General features: G+C 34.6%; 1 protein-coding gene across 2 annotated transcripts in view; it reads right to left on the bottom strand.

Moving 5' to 3' along the window:
- Positions 1 to 960: 960 nt before the first annotated feature.
- The window catches only part of SGPP1 (sphingosine-1-phosphate phosphatase 1), a 45,786-nt gene continuing 35,540 nt past the window's right edge, over positions 961 to 11,206 (bottom strand). Inside the window, exons 2-3 of one of the 2 annotated variants that reach the window (XM_073349884.1) lie at positions 9,714 to 9,803; positions 961 to 7,799 (exon numbers count right to left, since the gene is read on the bottom strand). In XM_073349884.1, the coding sequence (XP_073205985.1) occupies positions 7,248 to 7,799; positions 9,714 to 9,803 (642 nt within the window). In that variant the 3' untranslated portion in view covers positions 961 to 7,247. The remainder of the gene's footprint in view (positions 7,800 to 9,713; positions 9,804 to 11,206) is intronic. The other variant, XM_073349885.1, reaches the window with a different exon arrangement.

Below are 11,206 nucleotides of genomic sequence, written 5' to 3'. Positions count from 1 at the left end.
ACTGACCAAAATGGACTGTGAATTTGGTAGTACCCGACTTATTTTACACTGGGACAGAAGGAAGAGTCTATGTGCCAGCTACCATGTAAACCTTTGCAATTAGCAAAGCATAGAGGACTAATATCAAATCCCCTATAATCAGATTAGAAATGGTAAGGGAGGAGGAAGCTGTTTCCTGCCTCTTTCAGAGGTTTCTGAACTCTGATGCACTTCTTAAGGTAGAACATACCATAATGCACTGATTGTTTAAACTTCCTCACTTGACATTTTGGAGTTCTATGAGTACTAACACCTATCATGCTGACCAACACTGGCAAAATGTTTTTGTATACTCTCCTGTCTGTCTGTATCCATTTGTTGTTTTGTCTTCTACTTGGACTGTAAGCTCTCTGGGACAGGGATCATCTCTGTATTTGTATTAGCATCTTGCACAGTGGGGTTCTGGTCTATGAATAAGGCTCCTAGGTGCTACAGTAGTATAAATAATTAACATATACTTCTCAAACCAGTGGGTTGTATCAGACATTTTGCTTCTTTGTGTGCCTGCTTTGATTCATTTTCTAGAAAGCAAATTTCTATCAGATACTGTGGAGCAGGAGCATGCTTCTGTGAACAAGAAAGGGTAAGGAATGGGGAAGGTGGTAAAGAAGATAGGACCTATAGTTCTCAGCAATAAAATATTTTATCTAATTTGATCAATGATTTGGCTTCCCATTTAGGGTATGAGACACTGACAAAATGCCACATAACTGTATCAGACAGTAAAAATCTTGTCAACGTGTTGTTTTCAGAAGGATTCAAAAGTTAAATGTGAAAATGTCACACATTAATGTCATCCTAATGACTTTTACTATATGAAGAGCTAAATATATGTAGGTTTTCTCAAGCCAACAATTTACCCTAACATTAGGCATCCAACCACATATCCCTTCTAACGTGGGAAGCAGAAATGACCAAACATTTGATTCCAACAGTAATTTATTATCCAATCATTGCAGATGGAGTTACAAATATTGTTTCCGTTATCAGTTAAAGATTAAATTTTAATTCTGACAACTGTGGAGAGTATACAATGAGTGCAAAAGCATTAACCATAATGTAAGAAATACCGGAACAGTTCTTTTTATCTTTAAATGTCAGGTTGTACACTATCATACAGTAACCATTATGTGATCTTGCAAATAATTCAGGACTTGTGCTAGCAAGTTTGGGTTTCTTTGCTTTTTTTAGTTCTCTCCAAGATGTTGAGAGGCTGGCAACAGTTTAAAAATATATTATGGTTTACTGAAAGAGTTTGCTGGCAGCCTCACAAAATGAAGAAAGTCTATAAAATATTTTATATTGAATATTTGCTTTCATTAATGAACACCACAACATTAATGGGAGAAAACAACAGATAAATGATTACACTCCTATATGTATCTTATTCTGTGAAATTCCTATTTCAGCTGCAGTATACTACAGATCCCATAAACTCAAGTATAGGCCAAATTCTGACATCACATTCACGTACACCAAAATTTGGTCCAAAATATGCCTATGAGTTTTTATTCTTTAGAGGTTTTTTGTTTGGTTGTGTTTTTGTTTATAAGGTGGTGGGTTTTATTGTTTTGTTTTGGGCTTGGGCTTCTTTGTTTCTCAAAGTTACCTAATTTCAGTTAAGCTATTTTGGGGCAATTTGAATGAAGTAATGAAACCTGGCATCTATTTCAGTAATACTAACCTTGACATTCATGAGACTTTCAAAACCAAAAGAAAAGTAACTATAAAATTAAATAACAGAAAAATCAAGTACTACTAAAACCCTCTAACTTAATAAAGCCCTTATTTGCAATGAAAAATAAATAGCTTTAAAGTAAATTTTCCCATTTAAATTTTAAATATGTTCTGTTCTTCATGGATCTTGCAAGAAGTAACTATTAATTAGGCTGCCTATATACTGTAAACACAAATTTGCTATCAATTTGTTTTGGTGAGTTCTCCCACCCACATCTAGTTTATTTCCGGATCAAAACTGAATGTACCAAAGAAAAGTTTTCAAATCCCAATGTGTGTGTTTTAAATTCTTCCGTGTTACTGGTGGCCGACCAGTACACCTATGAAATTTTACAATGGCTACTGAAAGAGCCAAATTTATATTTTGTAACCATTATCACTGAATGATTGTTTTATAAAACTAGTCTTCATTGGTCAGTAGCTGCAAATTTCCAAAATAGTTTCCAGCTTGGAATTGGCTCTAGCATGTCATATTTGCAATTTAAAGACAATAATTCACCAGTACTAAGTGCTACTTTGCCTAATCTGATTTTATTTTCCAAGTTAAGGTGTTTTTATTCCTTTTCATTCAGAAGGAAGCACTGTATAAAGTTAACAAATGCAAATTATCTGAAATTATATAATGATAAATACATCCAGAGTAAATTCTGAACAAGATCAGCTGTTTATGCCAAAAATGCAGTGACCAATTAAGCTTTTGTCAGCTGTTTCTGAATAAAGAAGTGATGCAAATCATTCAAGGAGCCTTCCTGACAGGAATGCAAGGCCGTAAGAAAGATCAATTTTCTTTCAATTGCCTCAAAGTCACTCTAAAATATTTCAGTGAAGCTCACAAGGCAAAACACTCTACCATTAAAAGAACTGAATAGAGTGCATAGACCTTGACATGTTGAAGTTTCCCAGTATATTAATTCTCCTGCTTTATGTATTACTCTGGGATCTTGTCCCTCGTCATCATAATTATAATACAAAGGGGAATGCTTTAATGCACTTTTGCCAATGTAGTACTAGTACCACGTAAAGAAAACAATTAAAATGAAAAAAAGAGACAGCTGTGAAATTGGACTGAGTCCTATATGTTATTCTATAAAGAGTAATCACCCAGTTCTCAAAAATGAGTATGTTATTTTTGTATCTTATAAGTTTAGCTACTCCACATGCACAATGATGCATGTCTGCATACTACAGCAGCGTCAAGCCTTTAAAGGTAAATTTTCCGCTCAGGACGCAAGGGCTTGGATTTAAAACTCCCAACAAAGTTAATGGGAGCTGGGCATCTATGTCCTCCCATGTTCTGATTACTAATACTTTAAAATATTTGCATTAAAAATCTTGCCTGTCTTTCGTATTTAGAAAGCAAATACTGAGATAAAACCACTTTTAGCACAACAGATGAATTTACTTACAGCATGCATGACTTGTTCTCATGACTTGAGCCACAAACAGCCCTTAAATATTTACAAGTTCAAAATGACAAAATCTTTACATAGGTAATAGAATGTTTGCATTTGCTTACAAATAGTATAGGACCCTCTCTGGGACACAAAACCAGGAAATAAGTAACAAAAACACAGAAGCAAATTTAAAATGTAACAGCAAAAAAGAAAAAAATGACAACTTTTAAAATCTGGACAATTAACACTGTTGTGGTTTAAAAAAAAAGTATATTTAGAGATGTGATGTTTAAAATACATCTTTATAGCTTTCAGAAAAAGCTGTACCTAAAAGGAAAAGTCCAAGTAAACTTAAAACAAAGCAAAAGTTATTTTTGGTTTGCCAATTTACCTTTAAAATACTTTTTAAAAAAATGTTATTAGCAAGTTAAGTAATAAGACAAATGTGATCAAACACTTAGCCTTGTGCATGACTGCATAAAATAAACCAGCTCAACATCAACGTAAGTTTAGCAAGCAAAAGTGGCAGTTATACTGTAAACATGAAAAAGTAATAGACTGGGTTCCTTTTTTAAAGACAGTGTAATACATATATTAGTCTTATTTAAGTGCCAGGTCAGAAAAAAAATTCATCTTGCTTCCATACTTAAGGCAGACATATAAGTCAATATTTTAGAGCCTCTTTGGCCTTGTGCAAAATTCTTTGCTAAATTAGGCCCTATATTAACATTATTTTCAGTTGTATTTAAATTGCATATAGTAAGCAAAAAAACCCAACTCAAATGTAGTATTCTAATATCTTTTAGTAAAGGATGTAGACCTACTTCTTTAAAGAAACAGCATATTCCTAAAAGTTGAAATAGTATCTAGAATTGAGAAAGTTCTCTAGCACAGTTATATTTAAATAATTAAATTCTCACACTACCTCATAAAAGTTCCTCAAATTCTTTCATGTGTATTCCCACTCTGAAAAGACTGCTACCCACCATCATTTTAAAGCATATATAATTTTTTTAATTTTGGTACAAGCTGATGTTCCAACTATAAGTCTTTGTTTTTCATGCTCAACTCCAATGATAAAGGGATAGAATATCTGTTTAGGCCAATGAAAATATTCAAGTTATATCACTTGTCAAGTGTTAATTACAGATTTGGAAGAATCAATTTAGAAAATATAACCACAAAACAAAATTAGACTTTCAATCAAATGTTCGTATGAACTTTCTTTAAAGTTCAACTCTGTTAAACGTTTGCATTCTACCTCTTTTCCCTGCCCCATACTGCTTTCTGTATTGCATGGCATCTTCTGTTACACTACCCACATGATCCAACCCCCTTATGAAACATGAAAGAAAGGTTTTAATATTCCATTTTCATGGAAACTCGAGTAAGCAGCAATGATCTAAGGACAGGATTGTAAAAGTGCTATATAAATTGACATTTGGATGTACCTTTTTCCTGTAGAATAAACTACTCTGCGCATGAGAAATGACATTTTAAAACTACCAAATGCAATGTACAAAATATCAAAATATATAGAGTAACAGTAGAATAAGCTACAATGCAATTTTTCCTAGTCTTCTGGAAACCATGACTGCATGTGATTTTGTATCTACTACACAATGAGCTCTCTCAGCAACAGAGATTTCTTTTGCATTTATGGTATAACAGTGCAGTACAACTATAAACTCAGCCTTAAGAACAATCCCATGCTTTCAATTTCAAGTTCCTATAAACCACGAGTGCAATTTTTTACTTGGAACAATCAGTTCTTGTGTAACTGCCCCTTTCTACTACTATTTAAACATTCTTCACTAGAAGAGTAAAGCCAGGCTATTTAAAGAAAAGGAAACCATTCTACAAATATTATTTCTACCTCTGGCAGGGCCAATTTAATATTACATTAGCTACAAATTATCTGTGCAGGGCTTTAAAGGAGAATGCCTTTTTATATATTCTCCCGAGTTACTTGCTCAGAACATCTAAGTATAAATCCAGAACCATACCAGTACCAAATCCCCTCTCTCAACACCTTGGAAATGGGATTTAACTTCTACTGCACATTAACCCCACAACACTGTAATAAAGGAATAGACAGAAAATCATAAATAGACAAATAAGTACGGAAACAAGCTAACCAAGTTTTTTTTGCAAGCTAAACACCTCTTCAACTGTTAAAAAAAGTTGGTGGTTTCACACACTGAAATCAGTGGAATACATTCATAACCAACAGTGCCTTCTAAATGCACACCTGAAAAGTTCAATTTTCACAACTTCAGATGTCAGCGTACCATAAAATGATCTACTGACTGGTCTAATAAGAAAGAGATAGGAAGTCAGTCAGTGCCTTTACTAAGTGTTGTTAACATACATATTATTAATAGAGTGTGGAGTTCATATCTCCAAATCAAAAAGTTCCAATTCCAAGTTATCCTCTACAAAACTATATGTTAAAGTGAATAGCTAAGCTAGAACAGAAAGCTTTTAATCAAGTTAAGGTTCTTCCTGAACATATAATATGGATACACAACACAAGTTGTCTTGTCAGAATACTGCAACATTGCAATAACAACTCCTGACATATCGCTTAGGCAACATGTGAACCTAAACAATCATATGGACAAAATGAAATTCCAATCACAGGTTCATGTAAAATTAGATATTCCAAGGATTGCATCTTACTTATCAGCAGAAAAGAGGGCGCTATAAAGCTGAAAAGTGCATTACTGTTAAAAGCCATTCAAAACAACCCTGTTATGCACAAATAGTTTATGCATTCACAATGCTGTTGTCTTTGCTTCAAACACTTAGTTTAATTTATTATAGAATGATCACAATGAAATTTGCTTTGACCTTTATATATTTTGTCTAGGTATGGGTAAAAGTGATAAGACATCTTGAACTACAATATATGCAATTTGTGCATTTAAATTTATATACTTTTTCTAAAGCCAAGATAAGAGGATTTTTTAAGTACACCTCTAAAAATAGTGGCCCTTTTAAAATCAGTTTGGAATAACAAAACAAACGAGGCCATGGATATCTAGGGTGTGCATTGTTATTGTTTATAATTTATTTCTTACTATTGGACACACTTGTCCAGTATATAAACTGTTAAGACAATTTGCAGAAAAATATATCCTCTACCGGTAACCGACAATGCACATAAAAAATACCTACAAAAGGGAATTATTGTCCACTCACAACCTGTTGAGCTTAGTGATTCACTGTTCAGCTCATTCCATCTATATAATTTTAAATATAGGCTAAATTGTGATCAGTATAGTTAAAATTAACCATTCTAATATGTGGACAGCTACATTTAAAAATATCTGCCTAATTATGTATGACTTAAAATAAAATTAGCTGTCATATTTTTACATCACAGTATATGGCATTTTTTAATTTAGCAACAGAAAGGCACAATTATTAAGCCATAAAATACAGTACCTGAATCTAACAGTTTTATTTATTCCTAAAACCAATGTCAGCCTAGACATTTTATTTTGTGGAAGGGATTGAAGGAAATAACTTCAGTTTTTAAGACTGATTTCATTGCAAGTTTGGTCCATTAGAAACGCCATCTATATAAACAACTGAGATTGGGGAAGAATGGAGAAAAACATGTAAGCTATTCCATTATAGCTGTTTGTTGTTCAATAACTCGTAAGTTATTATGAAATGACTTAAACTGAACACAAATGGAACTTTCTGATCAGTTGTCAGACACCTTTGTCAATATGCTGAAGTATACAGGTACAGTGTGATGTATGTTTCACTACATACGTGTATACACACATATATATGTACTGAATGTATACACACACATCATTACAGCATTAAGAATAGACATGGCATTTATAGAGTATAGCACTTCTCAGGAGAGCAATTCTTGGCTTTTGGCCTGACACTATACCTAAGATGTGCAATTTCCTTTAAATGCAGTGCCTGTCATGTATTGCTGTTAAAGTCCTTGCTAAAGCACAGCTCACAAGTCTGCCAATAGCAAACCAGTGCACCTTTTCTTACATTAGGCAAATACCTCCCTTCTTCCCTTGTCAAGTTAATAAGTCTACCTCAAGAAAGACCAATAAAAAGAAACAGGCAAGGAACCAAAAACATGAGAGAAAACCCAACCATTCCATATGTAATATAGCGATAGGGAAGTTCAACCTCCATGAGCTGCCTTGCTTGTCGTATATCATCACACGGTATAGAGAACATTTTACAGGCCAGTGGGATGGTGATTTTCTTCATCACTATTCTTGTTAACAACAGTAGTACGACTCCAATCAATAACCGCAATATGGCTTTTCCAAATAAAGTCACAGTGATGGAGGGAGGAATTAAAGGCAATGTATCTGGGGAAGGATCTTGCATTAGACCCAACATGTAATTAAAATGAGATCCACAAGCAACTCCAGCACCGCAACCCAGAATCTGAGCTGTATCTCCTCGTGATGTGCTCCAGGTGTCAAGAGTGAAAGAGAAAACCCCCAAGGCTAAATGAAGACTGATGATAATTAGCGGTGCATGCTTGAAAGTTAAATTGAAGTTATCAATCGGGTCCACAGCTGGATGGAAGACAACCAAGATGAGAATAGCATACAGAAATCCAGCAATAACATCCTGTTGAGAGGAGATAAAAGATACAATCATTTAGTATGATAGAAATCCTAGTAAAAATAAAGAATTTCATATCCAACTTTGAAATAATTATTTCAATAATTCATTTCAGATTGTAATTTACATTAGCATGGAGAATAGTTTAGTTGCTTTGTAGGTAGAGAGGTTTCCACATGTTTGAAATCTCCTTTTTCTTATGTTTTACCTTTCACAATGTATCTAGTTTTGTTCTAATAGTAGGGGAAGGAATTGTACTTGCTCCTTTTCTAATGCAATGTACAAAGAGCCTAAGATTCAACAGAGATGGTTTCTGGGTGGTAAGTGGTCCTAAGCCTCATCTGAAGCTGCCAAGTTCTGGTATCTGCACTCCTAAGAATGAGACAAAGGTAAAACCCACTGTGAAAGATTGCCAGGTAAGAATGGGATAAACAGCAACAAAGTTTGCTAACTTTAAAAAAACTAGCAGATAGTGTCACAGTTAGATATTACTAATGGCCACTAGGCCTACAACAGAATTCCTTAGCAAGTACCCTCTGGGATTGCAACAACAAAGTACTGGTATCTCTACTCTTTACAGTATGTAGAGGTACACAGCTGTAATATATGTTAGGAAAAATCCATTCATTTGAATACTAGTTTGTTATTCAAATGATTCCGCAGTGTCCCAAACATATTGTTATACTTGTACTGAATATGCTTTATTTTTTTAAAACTTCCATAAAGTATTTTGTAATTTTTTTTAAAAAGGAGACTGCCCTACTTGGGTAATTTTTAATATATCATGACTAAGAAACAAATTGACCTGCCAGATGCGTTTCATAATGTGTTTATCACGTTTGTGAATTACCGAAGTTGTGTGTTTGAAAAAGGGTTACTTCATCAATGTGTGTCGTTTTTGGTCCTATAAAGCTATCATCATGCTGCATTACTGTTAACACAAAGGCAGAAGCAGCATAGTATTAGTCTAATCCATACAAAGGCATGTCACAAAAATAGGATTATGACTTCACTGTAGCAAGAAGAAAAGCAGCAGTGGAGCTGGGAGAGAGAAGCCCTTTGACCATGCAGATATCTTCCAGAATATCAAGGAAATACAAAACTACTGACCAAGTACACTCTCTTCCCAGTGTTGCTGTAGCGTGAAAGTCTTCTTCCCTTAAATAAGATTTAACTTGTCACCTTGGCACTTTGCAAAAGCATCAAGTGAAAGCTGAATGAGCATGAAAAGCTTTCCTCATGCCCTAACAAAGTACTTCAACCCTTCTCTGAATGAACTATCAGAGAGGAAGAGGGCAATTTTGTCCCTTTGCCTATTAGTCCTTGACTTCTGCACTGAAACTGCAAACAGGAATGGCAATTAATTTTAATTGTGTAACTGATTTATATAAGTTAATAAGCTTGATACAGAATTTTTAACCATAATATTGGTCCTTCAGACAGTCTTACTATGTGAAAAATGCTTTATACAATTTATTTTGTTTTTAAGTATGTGTGGTGAAAATGTTTTTAGTTACAAATCTAATCAGCAATAAACTATTACCTCTTAATAAGGGCACATATTTTGCTAGTTTTAGTTAATTATTTTTAAAAATTATGTCAAAAGCATCTAGGGTTCTGGACAGCTGCCTTTTCTGTACACTTATAAAGTTACTAGGTAAAATTTTTGTAGACCGTATAGTTTTTCTATTTTCTAATCAATTATATAATGATAAACAATTTATTTCATTTCAATTTAACAATAGAGTACTGGATCCACATACAGTAACATATACTGAAAAAAAGCCCCTCAGATTACCACAATGCACAAGATACCTTACTGTAGTTTAAATATCTGAATATTACAGAGGCATATAAAAGCAGTTATATGGTGTCATCATTATGTAAAGTAACAGATTTTATGTGTGGTGTTTCTCTTACCAAAATTGAGTGCATTCCCATGTAAATTCGACTAAAACAAACCAGAGAACACCAACAGATCACAAGAATCAGACCATACATAAGGGGATACTGGAAAAAAAAAAGAGTGTATTAGAATAATAAGCCATAAGTATATACTCCATGAAAATGATTTAGCAATGAATAGCTACACCACACTCAGATCTCATATTTCAAATACCATTTTAAACTGTACACAAAACAGTTCTAATAAAGTTAGCTAAAGCCTACAGCCCAGACGGAGGGGAGTGGAACATTGCTCTCTGATTTACAGAAACATTACTTGCTTCCAGGATGTATTAAATCTCCATAAAAAGGAGTTCCAGCATGTTGGTGCTACAAAATCATTGCATACAATTTTCCCTACCATAAAGAAAGCCTCACTTGTTTGTTTCCTTACCAATACAATCTCTCCCTCATTCCCTTTCTCTCCAAGCGTCTTGAGTGAGTCTGTTCTTCCTCTCCTTCAACTCAAAATCCTGTCAATTGACTTTCACTCTGGTGATAATTCCCCACTCCCCAAATCCCAAGAAACTTGCTTCCACTGATTTCAATGGCCTTTGAATCAGGTCTCAAATGCCCTCAACTTTTCTTTTAAAGCCAACTTCAAAAACTTTTACTTTCCACTAACAAGTTCGGTCCTGATCCAGCAAAGCACTTAAGTGTGTGTGCAACTTTAATAAAGTCAACAGAACTAAATCACATGCTTAACTTTAAGCATCTATGTAGTTCTAAAGTCGCACACACTCTTAAGTGCTTTGCTGCATCAGGGCTTTAGACGCTGGTGCTGTTTACTATTTAGGCTCAGTTTTTACTTAAGTGTCAGAGCTTACATCACTTCCTTACTCTATGGATCCATTTATTTTAACCCTGGTCTCTCTTTCCTACCCTCTTCCTCGGTCTGCTTTTCTATTCTATTCACTGTAGAGGCCCTGTTGGGCAGGACCATATATTTTTGATCAATTAAGCATCATACAAAATTATAACATTATGAAGATATGTAATAAAATTATAATAATGTAACAGTAAGGACGAGGGCCATCCCTAGGGGGAGGTGCAAGGCCCGGAGTGGAAGTGACCAATTAGTCTCTTCCGGGACCGACCATGCTGGCCAATCGCACTGGCCTGCTGGGCCCTCCAAAGCGCAGGGCTCAGAGTGGTCGCCCTGATTCACCCTACCCAAGGGACGGCTCTGAGTAAGGATGTGGGTTCTTGACAGTAGAGACAGAGTTTAAAACATTTTGGGTACTATTTACATAGTATTACCATCAGACCCAACCAACTTTGTTTTGGAAGTTTGCATCAGATTTTAATATTCAAGTCTAATTACTTTTTGCTTTTGGTCTCTCTCATAATCAAGCTAGGCAGTTGGTTATTTTTTTCCTTTGTCTGTCCACTTAGCCTTTGTCTATACTACAAAGTTTTGCCGGCAAAAGTTATGCCTTTTTAATTAAAACCGCTGTTGCATGTCCACC

This window comes from Lepidochelys kempii, chromosome 6, assembly GCF_965140285.1.
Source record: "Lepidochelys kempii isolate rLepKem1 chromosome 6, rLepKem1.hap1, whole genome shotgun sequence".
Lineage (NCBI taxonomy): Eukaryota > Metazoa > Chordata > Testudines > Cheloniidae > Lepidochelys > Lepidochelys kempii.
This window is presented reverse-complemented; position numbering and strand designations above follow the sequence as displayed.